This window comes from Gambusia affinis, linkage group LG20 (genome assembly GCF_019740435.1).
Source record: "Gambusia affinis linkage group LG20, SWU_Gaff_1.0, whole genome shotgun sequence".
Classification (NCBI taxonomy): Eukaryota; Metazoa; Chordata; class Actinopteri; order Cyprinodontiformes; family Poeciliidae; genus Gambusia; species Gambusia affinis.
In genome coordinates, this window is record NC_057887.1 from 15,845,419 (window position 1) to 15,864,286 (window position 18,868).

General features: G+C 39.6%; 2 protein-coding genes across 7 annotated transcripts; both read right to left on the reverse strand.

The window, feature by feature from the left end:
- Window positions 1–987: 987 nt before the first annotated feature.
- On the reverse strand, window positions 988–11,258 carry LOC122823235 (matrix-remodeling-associated protein 7-like). 3 transcript variants are annotated; one of them, XM_044102647.1, is made up of 5 exons: window positions 10,596–11,250; window positions 8,259–8,348; window positions 8,126–8,159; window positions 7,922–8,030; window positions 988–1,353 (listed from the first exon to the last, which is right to left on the reverse strand). In XM_044102647.1, the coding sequence occupies exons 1-5, from the start codon at window positions 10,854–10,856 to the stop codon at window positions 1,239–1,241; spliced, it is 609 nt and encodes a 202-aa protein (XP_043958582.1). In that variant the 5' UTR covers window positions 10,857–11,250; the 3' UTR covers window positions 988–1,238. The 3 variants fall into 3 exon arrangements, with proteins under 3 accessions (XP_043958582.1, XP_043958583.1, XP_043958581.1); XM_044102648.1 differs by lacking the exon at window positions 8,259–8,348 and having other exon boundaries at window positions 10,596–11,258; XM_044102646.1 differs by having other exon boundaries at window positions 8,126–8,348; window positions 10,596–11,258.
- A 2,866-nt stretch (window positions 11,259–14,124) lies between these two features.
- srsf2a (serine and arginine rich splicing factor 2a) lies at window positions 14,125–17,503 on the reverse strand. 4 transcript variants are annotated; one of them, XR_006369212.1, is made up of 4 exons: window positions 16,913–17,493; window positions 16,021–16,399; window positions 15,048–15,135; window positions 14,125–14,583 (listed from the first exon to the last, which is right to left on the reverse strand). XR_006369212.1 is itself a non-coding variant. In XM_044101575.1 (3 exons), the coding sequence occupies exons 1-2, from the start codon at window positions 17,266–17,268 to the stop codon at window positions 16,045–16,047; spliced, it is 711 nt and encodes a 236-aa protein (XP_043957510.1). In that variant the 5' UTR covers window positions 17,269–17,503; the 3' UTR covers window positions 14,125–15,135; window positions 16,021–16,044. The 4 variants fall into 4 exon arrangements, 2 of the variants coding, with proteins under 2 accessions (XP_043957510.1, XP_043957511.1); XR_006369213.1 differs by having other exon boundaries at window positions 15,048–15,677; window positions 16,913–17,488; XM_044101575.1 differs by having other exon boundaries at window positions 14,125–15,135; window positions 16,913–17,503.
- Window positions 17,504–18,868: the final 1,365 nt, after the last annotated feature.

The window sequence follows — 18,868 nt, forward strand, 5'->3', positions numbered from 1 at the left end:
TATGATCCTAACAAAGTAGCCTACAAGCTAGTTTATTAGCAGTAGTTCTTGGCGCTCATGTTTTGACTCCAGAAAACTTCCAGAACGTCGTCTATACCCGCTTCTTCTCACAGACTTGGGGTTAGGCTTGTGTAAGTTTCCACCATCAATCTTTGAAGATGGAAGCAATTCCGTTCTAAATAAGTGTTGAAGTGACCTTTCAGCCAGCTGACAGGCATTGCTGGGTAACTAACAACTGGAGACACTAGTCTCCATTCAGACTGTTCACTTCAGCTCTCCCTGTGGGATCTAATTAATTTTTCTATGGTCTTAAAACCTTTTGAACATTCAGGATACTGTGATACCAATAACAAGTCCAAGAATGGAAAGTTATTTATTTTAGTTGCATGCCCTGTAAGTAGTTGAACAAAACTGTTTTATAATTTCTTTCTGACATATTTGTTCACAAGTTTATTACAGTTTATTTTAAGGGCTGTGCTCTGTAAGCAGAAATTATTAAGGGGTTGGTTTTGAGAAGTCACGCCACACTGTAGAAGGAAACTAAGCTGCTAAATATTCTGACCAGACTGTTCTGTGTCAAAGAAATAGATAAAATCTTTTACTTAGAGCAGAAGCCAGTTTAAAAATTTTTTTTTTTCTCCCCCCCACCAGGGGGTCCTTTTTTTGTGGGCTCTAGTGACCCTTTTATCATAGTAGGCTGACAGGAAAGGGAGAAGGAGAGGGGGGAAGACATGCAGCAAATGTCGTCGGGTCCGGGAATCGAACCCGCGACGGCTGCGTCGAGGGCTGAGGGCCTCCAAACGTGGGGCGTGCTAACCTCTACGTCACCGGAGCACGCCCCAGTTTAAAATATTTTTAACCTGCCCAGCAAGTCTGACAGAAGCAACAAAAACAAAGAATTTGGTCAAATGAAAAGAAAGTCAACTGTAGCAGTTTTCCGAGAAATGGGTTGGACTGACACTGAATACACACACGCACACACAAATGTACACAACATTCTGGTTTATTATGCAACACTTTGAAAGTTATATTCATAGACCTAATAGAAACAATGCTCCATTGTGATTTTCAGAATTATTTTATCAGTGCAGGTGTGTGAGTGTGTTTAATACAGGTTAAAAACAAAAACAATAAGCCGTTGTTGGAATGGACAGCCATGTTGAATACTGCAAGGAAATTAAATGAAATATTTGAAGTCCTGAATAAGTCTTTGGAGCAGATCAGGTTGTAGAAGAGTCTCAGATGGAGTAGAGTCTGAGCTGCTCCTCCAGGTCTCCTTCAGACATGTCCCCGAACGTCTCCTTGTTGTCCTTCAGCAGCTGGAAAATGGCGGCCAGCTGCTCCCGCTGCACCCTGGGGGAACAGACAGAATAAAATGTTAGAGTTAAAGTTTTCTCCAGGCACATAGTAAATGCTCTTTCTTATTAACAGGAGACTCTGCACAAGGATTTCTTTGTATCTGGTCTGGAAAATTTGGGCCTAGAGCTCCAATGCAGAAAAAAATATCAGAATCCATATTTGAAGAAAACATGTGCTACTGCGATGTACAGTGTCTTGCAAAAGCACATTCACATTTTGTTGCATTATAGTCGCAAATCTCCATTTATTTTATTGAGGTTTTTTGTGATACACCAACACATAGATGCACGTAATGTTGATTTAGAAGAAAAGTGATAAATGGTTTTAAGATGCTATTACAAATTAATAACCTAAATTACAATCTTGATAAATAAAATAAAATAAAGCAGCTATTTTCAGAGCCTTTGCTACAATGAAAGGCTGATCAGGCAGAGCATTAATCAGAGAGGAATCATTTTAGCTCTGGAGGAGTCATGAAATAAAATAATTGCAACAAACAATGATGTTGTTATTTTGATTTTCAAGTAATATCATATATTGGCATAGTCATATAAGTACATCCTCTCAATAAACTTTAAATTTTAATGAACATTAACACCAGAACTGGAAGACATTTTAAATATCCGAAATAAATAAACAAAACACCTAAAGCAACAAATAAAATGGACACTTTAGTCTCTGTAAACAAAACTGTCCTTCAAAAAAGAGACTATTGAGTGCAACGAGCCAGACTTTTGTCATCTAGTCTAAAGAGACAGAGATGGAAGAAAACCAAATCAACATGCAAATGGAAATTATCAGACTCATTTTAATTTATGTGATTCATTGATATATTGCTTATTGCGATACTGATTGGGTTAGAAAACATGTTCATTGGACAGAAAGCTCCAGCTTTGGAGCTGGTACAGAGAGAACCCAACAGGCTTGCAGCTGTAATTGCAGTAAATTATGTCCTCCAAAGTCTTAACTCAAGAGTTGCTGAATAAAAAAAGCACTCCACACTTTTCTGATTTTTTATTCCAATAGGATTTTGATGTAGGATTTGGTCCCGTGTAACACTGGGAATATTTCGGCTGTTCTAAATGTGTGTGAATGTTATCTTTACCTGCTGAAGTGAAGTTTGATACTGCTCTGGGTGAATGTTGATTTTGGAGTATCACTCTGTTCATATTGACATACTGGCTTCTCAGAGGTGAATTTAAGTTTACAACTGACTATGAGAGATGAGTGATAAGCCTTTACGCAGATTTAGTTGCAGACAAGCTTGATTTCAAATGTATACCATTAAAATTCTATACTCAAGTAAAAGTAAATGTTCAGGTTTCACTAACTACTTAAAAAAGTACAAAGTACAGACACATCAAACTCAATTATAGTAACACAAGTAAATGTCTCAAGTTACTTTCTGGTTTTATATATGAACAGTCTTTAAAAGAAAACACTGAATTTTTAAAGGAAATGTACAGAAATAACTCCTTGTTTGGAAATTTTGTGATTGCCCATTGAGAATTGATGTAATTAAACTAAATCCTATCAACATTTTAAATGGGTGGTGCAAACTGTGCACCACCCATTACATTTACTGGCATATTTCAACATATTTTCAGAGCAGTGTTACTGGATCAAACTCCTCCCAATTCAAGCAGATGGGAAATGGGCTGGGTGGAAAACGGTTGTATGGGATTTGAGGAAAAGCAGCCTGACTAAATGAAGCCGACTCGTCTAGCTGCTTGGCCAATCAGTGAAAATTAGTCAACTGAAATGAGTGGTAATTCATATTAATTATTCACTAGTACATTCTGCTTTCAGCTGGTCAGGGCAAGATGCAAGAAGATCAGTAAAAAGCTAATTCATTAGAAAAAAATCAACTCAGAAAGTAAAACTCGGATTGCAGACATGTAATGTATTGTATTGTACACTTCACTGTATACAAAGTGATTTTATTCAGGGGTTTATTTCTGTTAAATTTATAGCTTATGACTAGTAAAAACCCAAAACTCAGTTTCTCAAAAAAAATAAAACTAAAAATAATAATAATAATTACGCAATTAAGAAATGTTATGGCCTACACTTTTGGTGAACAAGCAGACTGCCATTGACAAGCTTCACAAGAAGTTTATGCCAAAAAAGGTTGTTAAAGAAGCTGGCTGCTCAGAGAGTGCTGAATATTAACCAGTGACGTGCGGTGAGGTTCATAGCTGGTGAGGCACTGACGTCATCAGAATCAGATTTGCAAATAGATGCATAGATTGACAGCAGTTTACAGGTTATGTTTCACTTCTGCATCCTTACACATACAAACTGTAGCTCACAAAACACACATATTATCTCCTGCTTCGATTGAAAGTCCACTTGAGAAAACTTTTTTAGTGTTGTAATGTAGTCATCCATGTCGAAAGTCGGGATAAGCGAGAGGAAAAAAATCACTATCTCTATTATAATCTATCGCTGCACTTGACTTGCTTCCCGAATCGTTTAGCCTAGCTCGCTGTCACTTACTCGGCAGTTGAGGAGTGAACAAGACGAACGTCTGGGATCTTGAGCGCCCCCTGCCATGAGGCAAGAGAACTGCCTGCCTCACCTCGAACCTGTTCTCTGCCGTTTATAATCGCTCATTACACGAAACACGTTACACAAACACAGTTGGTGACAAAAAGCACTGTACATTATATACATAAGCTAAATTATTGGAAATAAGTTCGCATATTAAATTTGTTTAAACCATTTTATTGACGCCGTACAGCAACATGCTCTCTCCGCTTAGCAGCCAGCGCAGAGCCAGGGGTTGCGCAATCCAAGGTGAGGCAGAGCTCGCTGCTGCCTCACCGGCATCGCTTCCAAGCATTTGAATGGGAAAATAAGAAAATTCAGCGATTTTGAACAAATAAAAATCGAAATTGGTGAAGCTACATGAAAAATAAATATTTTTTAGTACAATCCACCGGATGAATATAACAATTTAAATTACTTTATGATTATATATTTTCTTTCTTTCCATGATGGCTGGTGAGGCACTGCCTCACCTGCCTCCCCTGACCGCACGTCACTGATATTAACAGAAAGTTGAGTAGAAGGTAGAACTGTGGTGGAAAGAAGTTTATATGCAATAGAAATGACTTTTATTTTAAGAGTTTGAATAATGTCTCTAATATAACTCCTTCCAAAGGGGCTTAATGTGAGGAATCTAACAGATTCAGCTAAAGTTCTAGATATGTCTGTAAGTTATAACTCTTAAAGCACAGACTCCAGCTCTTTCCTAAACTCTTCGACATTTTTTTACTGCAGTTCTTCCTTCCACTAACCTCTCCAATATAAATATTTATTTACAAATTAATTTTCTGGGGAAAATTCACTTTAGGTTCATTATAAAAAATTATCATCAAAATTAAGAGATACATGCGTGCAATGTGTATAACACTATTTGGAATTAATTTTTATTTACTTTATGAATTACTGAAATAAAAAGGAACTTTCCAATGATATTCTATTTTTTAAAACGCTTCTGCATTTGACTGGGCGGCTCCAAAAAGCCAAAGTGTTGTGACACTCTAGCCCCCTCTGGTGGCAGAACAAAGAAAAACGCCAACAAGGGATACAATCAACACCAGCTGAGGCACACTTGTGGACCGCACTTCTAATGGAGGAAAACAGGAGGAAGAAGTGGGATCAGATAAGCAACACTGCACTGTCACATCAGTCGCTTCATGGCCACAGGAGGATAAAGAGCCGTTGAGGTAAACATCACTGCTGAGGTCAAGATTGGCTAATTGCTAATTGGCTGGGAATAGTTTTCACCCACTGGCCAGAAAGGGACTCTTTTAGGACAATTAGGTAAGGATAACTCATACTTTACCCCAAATCTGCTCCTTTTTCAGCTTAACAGACACTTAATGTCTGCGTTGCATTTACTCCTGCAATGATAAGAGCAGGATATGCAGAAATGCTTCAGAAAAAGAAAAAATCCCAACAACTTTGGCGTTTTTTTTTTTTTTCAGGCAGCGCTTTGGATTTGTTTCTTTTAATCTCCTCTTATTCGTCCGTCAGACAGCTAATGGTGCTTAGCAGAGGCTCAGTCTCACCTTTACTCTCGCCGCTCTAAAGCTGAGCCCTGGTACAGCAGACAAACGTGCACCGTCCAGAGTCACACGTGAAGCAGCGAAATGGAAGATGGCTGCAGTATTGATGTTAGCGATAATAATAGATCTGAATATATGGACTTTTAATGAAAAGTTTTATTGCACATTTTTTAAAACTTTCTGTTTGTTTCAGTGTATTTGAGTAGGCTGGGATTATTATTTCTTAACTCTTTTTACAGATCAGTTATCGGAACTAGTGATGGCCTGTCGAGTCGTACACACATTAATACAAAACTCAGCAGAAAGAAAACATCTTACAGATCAAATATTTACAACTTTTGGTCTCTTTATCCACCTTGATCTTCTCAAATGTTGCTATGGGACTGATTGTAGGGGAAACTTTTGGTGAGAGAGCACAAGTTGCAATGAAGCAATTTAGCTTTATATAAGAACAAAGCTGATCATATTTTTCTCCCTCCCCCCAACTTTTCAGTTTTGTACAGGGCTAACTTACAGGTTAACTTGTGGCCACAGCAGATGTGTGTTGAATCAGAATCAACTTTATTTTTAGCAATTTGACTTTGTTCACAGTTTCTATCCATCCATTATCTTGTTTTTCTTAGGTATCCCAAGGCGTTCCCAGGCCAGATGGGGAATTATACAAACAAGGATAGAAAATATTAAGTTGGTAGTTACTATTAAAACTTGCATGTTTGCCTCCATCACTTTGTCAACAAATGGTGCAGGGAGGATTATTTTTTTTGGTTGGTACAAGAAGAATTGCCTTCTGAAAAAGAATGTGAGCTATGATGTTAAGTATCAGAAATAAAGAGTAAAGCAGTGTTTTTCTTTTATGATACACAACTTTTATAAATGCATCACATCCAACAGTTGTTCACTAAACCTATAAGACAATGGTTCTCAATCCTCAGGGTCCACTGGCCTCAACTGCATGACTGAAAAGACCAACCTGGTCTTACAAAGAGCCAGAGTATGTGTCTCTCCAGACAATAACACCAGAACACAACACCGGTGTGAGGCGAATGGAAATATGCGCAACCTACGGTGGCCGACGGGTGCAAATGCGCAGCAAAAGAGAAAACATGCAAACAAAAAAAAAAGACATGCGCACAAATTAAATGCGGCAAACAAAAAGCAAATAAAATGCAGCAAACAAAAAAGACGACACCCCCGAATGAAATGCAGCAAACAAAAACGAAAACACCATCGAATGAAATGCAGCAAACAAAAACGAAAACACCCTCGAATGAAATGCAGCAAACAAAAACGAAAACACCCCCGAATGAAATGCAGCAAACAAAAACGAAAACACCCCCGAATGAAATGCAGCAAACAAAAACGAAAACACTTCGAATGAAATGCAGCAAAGTAAAAGATTACTATATTTCTTTTCAGATACGGCGTCTTTTATAATATTTATAATAATAAAATATGTCTTCTTTTATAATATTTATATTATTATAATAATATAATATGTTTTTTATAATATTTATAATATTAATAAATAAACTAAAAATAATATAATAATATATATATAATATTTATATAAATATTATAAAAGACGGCGTATCTGAAAAGAAATATAGTAATACGTACCTTTACTTTCTTTCAAATTTCTTTCTCTGAATCTTGCATCTGGTCCCATAGAAATGAATACTATTTTCTTTGACTCCCCCTAGTGGTCTGGAGCACTTCCGTTTTCAACACTTTTTGTTTGCTGCATTTCATTCGGGGGTGTCTTCTTTTTTGTTTGCCGCATTTAATTTGTGCGCGTGTCTTTTTTTTGTTTGCATGTTTTCTCTTTTGCTGCGCATTTGCACCTGTTGGCCACCGTACCAACCTCTCTAAAGAAAACATGACAAACTATATAACCGTATCAGAAAAAGTTCTGCTGCGCCGCAGGAGTTTTAAGTATCTTCATAGCTGATTGATATTGACAGAGTTGGAGAAGTTGCTAAAAATGAGAGTATGCTTAGATGCTAATATTCATAATAAAACACCCTTTCTTCAGCTTAACCTTCCAATCTTTCAAATATAAAAGGTACAGCTGTGATCATTTATCCTGTTTAAGTTGTAGAAGTTCAGATTCCCACGTGTCTTATCTGTATTTGATCTGTTTACTTAAATCAAGAGCAAACAACGCCAGTCCTCGACTGCCGCTGTCCTGCTACTTTTGGTAGCATCCCAGGTCCAACATAACGCAATGAAAAGCCTAAAATACATCTTTAACATGTCGGCCAGCTTTGCAAAGACCTGCTCATTAACTATTTATTTGATTCAGATGTTTTGGAGCAAGAATGAATCCAAAAGTTGCAGGACAATAGTACTTGAGAAGTGGAGTTGCAGACCTCTGGTTTACATGTAATTAGGCGGTTTATCCACAAAGCATCATGGGTCATATAAGAAAAGTGAACAAACGGTGTAAATTCTTCTAAAAGTTTTTCCGGTTTGTGTTTTTCACTGACCTCTGCTCCTCTGCCAACTCTTCTTTGGACATCATCACCTCTAAATGGTGCGATCGTGCCTTTCCAGGAACATATTTCAAGGAATTATTTGCATCCGATTCCACTTTTGCTGTTCAAACAGAAAACAAGAGTACATGCTGATGAAACAGAAATTAAACCTGCCTGCCTGTTTGGTAACATTAAAATGAGAATGGAGATGCTTACTGTTGTCCCCTGGGCTCTCTGTGGCTCCTTCAGTCTGGGGATAAGAGAAAGCACACTTTAGGAGCTCCGTATCAGAGAGCCCAATGAAAGACCTGCGGCCCATTGCTGACGAGACCTCGGACGACGAGTCTACCTCTAAACTGGGAACAGAAAGGCTCGATGTGGAGGAAGAGGACTCGACTGCTGCACCGCCTTCTGCGTGAAAGTGAGGGTGTCCCTGTTCCTGTCAGAGAATTATTAAGTCAGAAATGACCTACCTCTTAAATTCATCAGCTAGTGACGTTTGCTTGTTTTTTTTACATCTGATCCAAGTGACTAAGTTTGCAAAGGCTCTTAAAGTATGCAAGTTGTTTCACTGAGAGCTTCAAGTGACATTTTGTGACTATTTATTTATTGTCTCTGTGGAAATTAAGTTATCTCCACAGGTGTTACCTTACTAAACAAAGACAAAACTAAACAATTAAAAAAACATCAGACTATAAATCTGACAGATATGTTAATACTGTAATGTTGAACAGTTCTTTCCACAACTTGCAGGTTCAATACCGTCTGTTCTCTACATCCATATTAATCATTTGTTTTTACCAAGTGAAACTAACAGTTTTTAATTGAGATGCTTGGAACTGTAGCTTTTTTCTGCAAAAATGATATAAAATTAAAATGTTTTCCATGTAGTTCCTGTGGATGCTGTAGATGACAGAAAATAACACTTAAACTGATATTATTACTTCAGCCTGATAGAAATAATCAGGAGGGTGGTTTGTTCAAATCCAGCTTCCTTCCTTGTTGCACATGAGTTTATGACTGGGACTGACTGAATACAGTTTTAGTGTAGAGCACTTTGGCCAGCACAACTAGAAAACATGAATTCAGTTCACATATTTATCAATGTTAAGTCTTCTGTGAATATTTGTACATTAATAAAAACATGTCACCCTTCTGGAAAGTGTGTCCATACTGTATATCCACTCAGTACTTGGTCAGGGCTCCTTTTGGATGAATGAATGCATCTTTGCAGTGAAGCAGCATGGAGGTTATAAGAGTCTTCTGATGTGCTAAAGAGCCAGGTTGCTTTTATAGCAATCTTCGGCTTGTCTGCATTGGTGGCTCTGGTGCCCATCATCCCTCTCAACAGATTATCTGAGGAGTTTAGGTCAGGGAGTTTGTTGACCCATCAACCACGGTTATAACATGGTCATTGTGGTACTTTTTTCACTGTGGGCAGGTGCCAAGCTCTGCTGGAAAACAAAATCAGCGTCTTCATAAAGCTTGCCAGCAGAGGGAACGACAGTAGCACTGACTTTGGTCTTGATAAAGCACAGTGGACCAACACCAACAGATGAAATGGTTCTGCAAATCATCACAGACTGTGGAAGCTTCACACTGGACCTCAAGCAACTAGGATGCTAACTCTCCACTCTTCCTCCAGTCTCTGAAGTCTTGATGTCCAAATGATGCGCTGAACAGAGGACTTTAGTCCACTTAGCAACATTTAGAACAGCTAAGATCCTTCTGACGACTTCCCTGGTCCGCTTGACACAAAAACTCTGGCAACTGCAGAACATAACCTGGATACGTCTGTGTGTGGTGGCTCTTGACGCCCCGACTCCAGCTGCAGTTCACACCTAGTAAATCTCCTCAATACTCTTGAATAGGCTTGGCTTCATATTCCTCTCACGCAACTTTTTTCTTCCACACAATGTCCCATGAAATCTAAAAAATTACTTCTTTATAATTTTGCTTTAGCTTAGTCTCCGACCATAGTGTTATATCACCTGTCTTCATTCATGATTGTGTATGCCACTGACTTATTAGATGCTAGATTTCATTATGAAAATAAGCAGAAATTAAGGCACGGATTTACAAAAATGTGGACTGCTGGAGCCAGTTTGGGTGTCCTTTCCATTACAAAACAATTATTCAAATCCAAATTACAATAAATTAACAGATAAATGACAACAACTTACTATGCACCAACACCTATTGGTGCATGGTAAGTTGTTCGCCAAAAATTACTATAACTTCTTAATTTTCAAAAATGTCAATATTGCTTATATTCATAAAAAATGTTCTACACACATTCATAAAAAGAAAAAAGTCCTTGGGGCTCTAGCTTAATTACTCTGTAAGCCTTTTCTAAAGTCTGGCCCTATACTACACTGTGTGTGTGTGTGTGTGTGTGTGTGTGTGTGTGTGTGTGTGTGTGTGTGTGTGTGTGTGTGTGTGTGTAAAATAAATATCCCACATTTAGTCACAAAAAATCCTCTTTCAATAATATTCTAATGTACTAATTTGCATATATACATGGTACTTTGGTTAACCTTTATTTGTGGCTCTTTTAAAGCATCCCAGAGTTCCTCCGGGCTGTTGTGCATCCAGACACTATCTGATTACTTAAAACAGATTAAGGGGGAATTACACAAAAACACCAAAGCAAACAAAACACTTTCAGCATGCCAGACCTACTCACAGATTTCACTACATCCCAGTGGTCGTGTGAGCTCCCACTGATCTCACTCCAGTTGTCGGCTTCCTTCTTCCTCCCCTGCCCGGCTACATGGCCGTTCAGCTTCGCCTCGGACTTCGCTGATCCTCCGTCTCCTCTCTGGCCGAAGTAACTGCGCGCATTCGCGAAGTCCGCCGCGGGTGATGAGCCTTTGAGCAGCGACGTCGCGACCACCATGGCGAGCAGCGTGAAAATGACAGCGGCCAACACGAGAGTCGCTTCCATTCTTGTGATTCTTGTAGCGTCCCCGCCCCGGCGTCCACTCAGTCGGCCATCCCGCTTGCTTGCGATAATCCCCCACCGTCAAACATCAACGCCAACTGCCGCAGTTTATCGGATACGGGACAATCTCCCAATCTTCTCTCGACCAGAACGTCACATCCTCTGGTTACAGCCCCCACTCCTAACCCCGCCCTCTCCGTCGGCGGACTACCGGCGGTTGGACCGGGCCGTTGGGCTGGCACGAAGCACTGCAACGTGCTCGGCTCTGCGTCTGCAGATAATCCCATCAGCAGGACAAACTGGCGGACCCAAATGGTTTCTGACAGAACTCGTGTACTGGAGGCGTAGGCTGATAAAGTAAAGCTGTCAGCTGAAGGGAAAACACTCTTACCTTCTAGTCAACACCTGAAGTTAAAGGAGAATACCGGGAAATACACTATCAGGGTTGATATCATGACTAGGCTACGAGCCTAAATGTGCTGCTGAAACAGCTTTTACCCATTGACATTTTGAGGTGTGCTGCAACTTTTAAATCTTGTGAGTTGTATTCTTGCAGCTCGATGGAACGGATTTGATTGCCCAGTACATCCCACAGAGGCTTTGATTGGATTGAGATGTGGGAGGAGTTGGAGGTCAAGTCAACACCTTGTACCTGTTGTGCTTCCTCACAAAAAAGAAAACCAATGCAAAAAAAAACCTTACAACCTTACTTCATTGTGGAGTACACTGTCTGGATGCAAGAGGCAACAGTCCTTAGGCCTAATCCACAGGTAGACGGAAATCTGAGAAAACAAATACATTTTGTCCATTGTTTTCACGACAACGCATCTTTTTAAGTAGGTAAATTTATCTTTTTATAAGCTTTGGAGACTTTTTTTAAGCAAGCAACCCAAAAGTTCACATCAACAGGTGTATAAAGAGAGGTGCTGTGTCACCTTGCTCTCCAGGAAAAGAAAACACCTCTTATTGTTTAAATAGACTTTAAACATCAGGAACAATATAATGGAACATTTTAGTTGATTTTAAAAAACCCTAACTTTTATTAGGGGAAGTCTTAGTCCTGCATTTACCTTTCTGTTTATCTGGATTTTATTTTTTTTTGTCTCACAAACCAGAGAGTTGAAGATTACAGGAGTGTTTTATGTTTGTTTTTAAATCCTGGCTGTTCTCTTCAGAAAATACTTTTTATTGCTTTTAAATTGTAGCTAAATTTACAAGCTACAATTGCACCAAATCTAACCTAAATTTCACTAGGCTAGATTTGATGCAGCTTTTGTTAAAATTATCAAACCTGAAAGCATTAAGCCAAAAATGAAGCAATTTTTGGCAGTAATGCCTCACCACTTGAATTGGCGAGGCATTACTGGTGTCCACAATTTTCATTGTCAATTAAAAAATACTAAAGTTACAACAAAAATTTAATTTTATAGAAAACAAATCACAAAAAATATGTTGCGGTGTGTAGACACATTCAATAAATCAATTAAAACCATAAGTGGGTGCTCCAAAGTCTACTCTTGAGTAAAAGTCAATAGATATGTAGATGTAGTCTTGCTACAATAACATTATGGACAATGTGAATACTCTGGTTTTTAAATGCAAGTTCTTTGTGTTGCAACATTTTCCACTGTAAGAAAATGTTAATTTGTCTGCAATCATTTTTCAAAAATGCAAGAGCCTAGATGTAGAAATTGATATATATGGTCTCGGTGTGTAGCATTGTAAAATATGACTGTCCTGGATGTAAACTGTGTTCAACGAGGTTGAAATCATAATGTCATTGAGCTGTAATTGCATTAAAGTAGAATTAATTGGCCTAAACTGGAGTACATGTAAATCTGATTTTATTGGAATCAACTGTAGTTGGCTTAAACTTGAAACAATTCAGCATTTTCCAACCTGAATACAATTTTTAAAGATTGAGTATGAATTTGCCTGAACCAGAATGCAGACTTTATTTGAATCCGATGGTGTTGGCCCAAACTAGGTACAGGGTGGTTATTAGAAGTTTTAAAAGTTAGACTTTCTTAGCACCTCAGCAGAAACAGACTGGAGGTCTCGGTGCTTCTGTGTTGCAGCAATTCAGGATTTCTAAACAAATTGTCAATGCATACTGAATACATAAAAAAAAAAAAAGTTTTAAGTGATATCCTAACTTGTTGAGAAATGCACTTGTATTTCAGAGCTGGAATTTAAAGTCAGGGAAAGTACATCCAACTGGTAAACATCATCACTGACGTCCTCAGGAAAACTACACACTTGAACACTTTCTGCATGTTCAACTGTCAATCAGTAATGAACACCACTGTTGCCAACTGTTTGTTCATGAAAGGAAGCTGAGTATCACTGCCTTACTGTTAAGAGTTCACTGAGCTGCTGTAAAATATTTCTTTATTGCAGCCTATCATGGACAATAAACAGCACCCGCTCCACCACATAGTGGACAGACAGCGGAGCACCTTCTCACATAGACTGCTCCAGCTCTGCTGTCGTAGGGACAGATACAGGAAATCCTTCCTGCCACATGTCATCTCACTGTACAATAAATGCTAAATCATTGTTCTGCACTAATCAGCCCAATTATGCACAACTGCACTGTGGCACACTTGCTGTACGTATATTTACATATACATATCTGCATTTTTTTAATCTCTGCAAGGACTGCTTTTAAGTTGCATTTTATATTTTACAGCGCTTTACAATTTTAAAATTTATAGCATTTTATATTTTAACTACAACTACTACTCTGTGGTTGTTGTTACCGTGTCGTGTCTCTATGCTGCAACTGCGAAGTAATTTTCCTGCTGGGATGAATAAAGTACTTCTATTCTATTCTATTAAGCAGAGTTGGGTTTGGTGTCTCATTTTTTTGTGACGGTGAGTTTGGATGTGGTGTTAAAATCCGGCGTTTACATAAAACTCGTCAGCAGAGGACAGCATGTAGTGTTTCAAAACTTTCAGATGGATGTAGACTCAAAAGTAATAAAGTTTTGTAGATCTGCACTGATTTTGGGCTTCAGAAAACACAAATGAGCAACACAGACATTCAACCATCTTGGATCCAAAGCCTCCCCCACTCTTCCTCAAGACTCTAGGAAACTAATTTCAAAATGAAATGTTGGGGGGTGGGGGGGGGAAATTACTGTTCAATTGCAGTCTTATGGACATTCCAGATCACATGTAAATAGTACTTTGTACAAGCTAAAAGATGCTCAGAATCATTCATATTTAACATGCTACGCTTACAAAGACATTGAACAGTCAAGACATATTCAATTCCAACAAAAACCTTTATTAGCAGTCATTTGATGCAGTTACAAGACATTTGAGGTACACAGAAGAATGCGATTCAAAAGATTTCTTAAGAAGCCATTAACTGCCCCTTACCCTTCTCTTATTGTCCCACTGGGCTAGTTTTTCAAAGCAAGCAAGACCAATTCAGTGGATAAACCACAGAAGGAAGGTTGATGCTGGGACACAGAAGAGAAGGAAGGGTAAAGAGGATAGAAGACAATATGTACAGCACATGTAGGGAAGTAGAGGTCACAGACAGGAGAGGATGGATGATCTGCCACACCTGTGAGCTTACAAACCGGCAAACGGCAGCGAAGGGTCGAGCCCCGGAACTGCACCGGGCACTCTGCACCGCAACACGCCACACCATGTCACCACCGCACTGCATCGCATCTTAACAGCTAACCAGCATTACTCAACTGCTACACAACTGCGCCTAGTGCACAAAAGATACACAAGAAAGAGGGTTAGAGTCATAGGAAAGCAACTTGAACTAGACAGAAAAAAGCAGAAACAAAATTTTGCTGGATTAAGCAAATCACAAATTTAAATGGCTTTTATGTCACTGTACACTAAGCCATTTCCCTCCCCCAGTATGAGTGGCAATACAGCTGTAAATACTGCAAACAAAGAGACATCATTTCCTACATCAACTTTCAAATAAGTTTCATATTCAAAAAATGAACAGAGCCTGCTGAAAATTATATTTTGTTTCAGAGGAATTTATTACTTACAAATTCAATGAAAAAGCCCACCCAAAAACGGTAAATTAAGAAATACCCCATAAATCCCTTTCAATATACTCGGCTTTACAAATGATGTCAAAGTTACAGAATTTGTCTCAACAGATTACAAAGGAACTTAAACATTTAAAACATTTTAGACCAATATCCAATTAACCTTTCAGTCTGCATTCGGTGGCAATAGTGGAGTATTCTTGCCAAAAAGTGAGGCTGTTCCGGATGTCCTCAAAGGCTCAATGCAAGATCTGGAAGGAAAAACAGAACTTAAGTCACCAAGAGCAAAAACAGACGCTGGTATCAATTCCTACAGCTGATCTGAATATTTATTGCATGATCTCTGTCCTGACAGTTAAGAAATCTGAGGTAAACATGTTACTCAATAACTCACTTCCTTATTTTACATGTTTCCTGGCCCCAATTCTTCCCACACTAGCTTTAACAAGGGTCTGGCACCCGGGCATATTGGGAAAAACAAACCTCGGGGTCGGCTCCCTTTATGTGAGGCGGCGGAAACCACAGGCACAGGTGGGTAAACTGCTCAGTGCATCTGCCTGTGTGCCCCGCGAGAACGTACCTCACCACACCACCTCATACACCAATTGACAGCCCGAACCACCGCCATGACGACCTGCTTCATAGCAACCACCGTTGCCTCGGTGACCTGCTCCTTAGCAACTGCAATGGCTCTCAGCAACAGGCAGGTCACATGGGCGGGTCACACACTAACTGCTCTCACACTGCAACACCCCCATCTCCTCCTCCTCTCTTTGCAAACAGGACTCAGCAGCTTGGAGGAAAGAATTCCACATTTAGGTGAACGGTTTGAGTTAGCATCCCACATCCCAACCACCCGCCTCCCACCCCAAACACATCAATACAAATGTGAGCACCCCATTTTTATCATGATGCTTTTTAAACTAAATCTCCTACTGCCTGTGTGCGCTTTAAATTGGCTGGAAAAAAGTTTCAAAATAAAGCACACACAAAGCTAATACTAGACATTTAACAAAGTTCTAACAGCATTCTGCAGACTTTGTCACTTGCATGAAGTGTAAAGACTGCAGAACACAAAGAAATAAACAACATTTCAATAGATAAAAATAAAATAAATCAACCCTTCCCCTGAATACCGTCATATTGCGTCCACATTTGGGTTAAGGCTCTGCTTCGTTGTTTCCTGGTGATTTAGGTCCACTCTTGGACTTAGACCTGGATCGGGACTTTGACCCCCTGTTGGAACCCGGGGTTCGACTCCTCGACTTGGACTTGGACTTGGACCTGGAACGGGATTTGGATCTGGAGCGAGATCGCGATCTGGAAGGAGACTTCGACTTGCTCCGCCTCGGCGTTCTGGACTTGGATTTGGACTTTGACTTGGACCTGGATCTTGATCTGGACCTGGAGTAGGAACGAGACCTGGAGCGGCTGTAACGGTTACGGCTCCTGGATCGGGAATGGCTTCTGCTCCTGGAGCGGCTGCGTCTGCGACGGCGGGGACTGGTTGAGCGACTGTAGACACACACAAAACCACAAGGCATAAAAAAGTGAAACCAAACAGCAACAGAAAAGCAGCAATGTTTTGTTTTATATTACAATTATACATCTCCTAGCTTTGGGTGTACATTTTTATTCTGTGTCCTGAGAGGAATGACTTAAGCATTGTTTATTTATTAAGATTTCAACATTCTCAACTAGAGACTTGATCAGACTTTAATATGTCTTAAAAATATAAAATTAATTAAATTAATTTGATCTGGAAACCATGCCTTTATATATAAGCATATCAATGTATTTGTTGAATTATATATATTTAAATTAAAGCCTAGAACTTCAATATAATGTACATTAATTTAAAATGCTTTGAAGCATATTATATTCATTTTATATGCTCTTGATATAATTGTTTTTATGAACCTACTGAAAAAACAAAAACTTGGAACCACGCTGCTTTGGGCTCTGTGACCACGTGCCCATTCGAGCACATGTTCAAAAACATCATACTACACCTATATTCAACTTTACCTCCTGCTTCTTCGTCCATAACCTCCGTATCTGCGCGGTGGAGCCCCTCTCCGGCTATACATCGAGTCCGGTGGCCGTCCGTATCGGGCCATCTGAACCCGCAGCTCGCGCCCGTCGAGCAGCGCGCCATCCATGGCGTCCATTGCGTCTTCAGCGTCGCGCTTGTCGAGGAAACGCACGAAGGCGAAACCGCGGCTCTCTTTGGTGTACCGGTCCCGGGGAATGTACACGTCCCCCACCCGACCATACTTCTCAAAAACTCGTCGGAGAGTCTCGGGAGAAGTTCTGTAAGTCAAGTTGTCCACTTTGAGGGAGGTCATCCCTTCGACGTCTGGCGGCGGCCTACCGTAACTCATTTTTTCTTGGTCGTTTCCAAGCAACGGAGCGAGGCTGCTAGGACTGAAACTGTGAGGCCTCTATAGCCTAATAAAAATATCTGACTTCAAAATGGCAAAAAAGGTCAACCTCCGCCAATTCAATCTAAGTTATGAAAATACAACCACTCCGCGTTAATCTAACCGCGCTGCTTTTCACGTGAAATGGCGGCAGCACAGCTTCCTTTTCCTTTTTTCTTTGCGCTCGTGTTGGCCTCCTCTGATTGGCTATTTAGCTATCCGCCTCTTTATGTGTAATTATTGCACTGCCCTCTGTTGACTAGGAGTGCAATAACATCAACCGTAGAAGTGTACCACTTTTTAGCCCTTTTTCTATTTTCTTGTGTATCCTTTCTTATCCTGTTACTTTACTATTTTTTAGTTTTAATGACTACACAACTACAGTGATATTTCCTTCCCTATGCTTCCCATTTTACATTTAAAAAAAAATAACTCAAGCTTTTTACTAACACCTGCCATTTGTTTTAAAGTAGGTTTAAATGGGGTGAATGCTGAATGATGTTTCAATGAATGTTTATAAGTTTAGATGTCCTCCATCCATCCATTTTCTAACACTCTTGTCCCTAGTGGGATTGGGAGGGGTGCTGATGCCTGTCTCCAGCTAACGTTTCGGGCGAGAGGCGGGGTGTTTAGATGTCCTACTTACATATAATTAATTACTTTTAGGATTACATTTGTCTGATCTTACCAGGTTTACCTAAAAGGTTCCCGTATAGAAGAAATGACCAAATGAGTTTTGGTTTTTATTGATTTTTGTGAACTTACACTAATAGACCACTAGGTGACAGTGTAGTAATTAGTATGCTAGATTCCAATGAAGTGCTTTACATGCAAAGAAATTATCTACCAACTCAGATCCAAGATAACGGTTATCTGTCCACTGTAGCGACCTCTAGTCATTAAGGAGTTAATTATCGAGTACTTCTGAATAACTCAATATGATTTTGTTAAAGTGTTATAAAATCACAGTATAAAATCCTTTTAAACTTTGCCTATGTGATATAGGAAGCTGTATCCAGGTCTTTGGGGTGTTACTGTTGCACCCATATCATTAAGCCAAAATGGCCATCAGCTTCTTTTCTTTTGATTGACACCCATTTCAATCAATTGTGCTGGCCTATGCTCTTTCCATATCCAATTAAATTCACCTCCATATCCAAATAAATTCACCTTGTACCACTTAAAATGTTAAATATTCAGTGTGTTACCTTCACACAGAGAGATCAAGCTTCTGCATATGCTCCAAAGAATTGAGAAACTGCATCTAATTTAATTTGGGTATGCATTTTACAGGGGTCGGCGGGGGGATGTCAGGAGGTTGGCCACTCCAGAATTAGAGCTCTCAGAAGCATTCTCAGAAGCTCCTTTTTTTGCTTGTTTGTTTTGTTTTTTTAGCTCATGTAAAATGCTGTCAGAAGCTGGACAGTTACTCAGTGGTCCTAGGCCTGAATAGAACCCCAAAGTGTACTGTGTAAAGGAAGTTGACACCAGACCCAACAATGCTGACAAGCTGAAGGTCACTGCGAAAGCACCCAGGGATAATCACCTCCATGCAATGCCC

Coding starts and splice junctions, on each gene's coding strand:
- LOC122823235 (XM_044102646.1), bottom strand. CDS start 10,856: ATGGAAGCGACTCTCGTGTTGGCCGCTGTCATTTTCACGCTGCTCGCC. Junction 8,031..8,125: donor AGAGAGCCCAGGGGACAACA/GTAAGCATCTCC, acceptor CTGTTTGAACAG/CAAAAGTGGAATCGGATGCA. Junction 1,354..7,921: donor GAGTTGGCAGAGGAGCAGAG/GTCAGTGAAAAA, acceptor CTGTTCCCCCAG/GGTGCAGCGGGAGCAGCTGG.
- srsf2a (XM_044101575.1), bottom strand. CDS start 17,268: ATGAGTTACGGTAGGCCGCCGCCAGACGTCGAAGGGATGACCTCCCTC. Junction 16,400..16,912: donor TATGGACGAAGAAGCAGGAG/GTAAAGTTGAAT, acceptor GTGTGTCTACAG/TCGCTCAACCAGTCCCCGCC.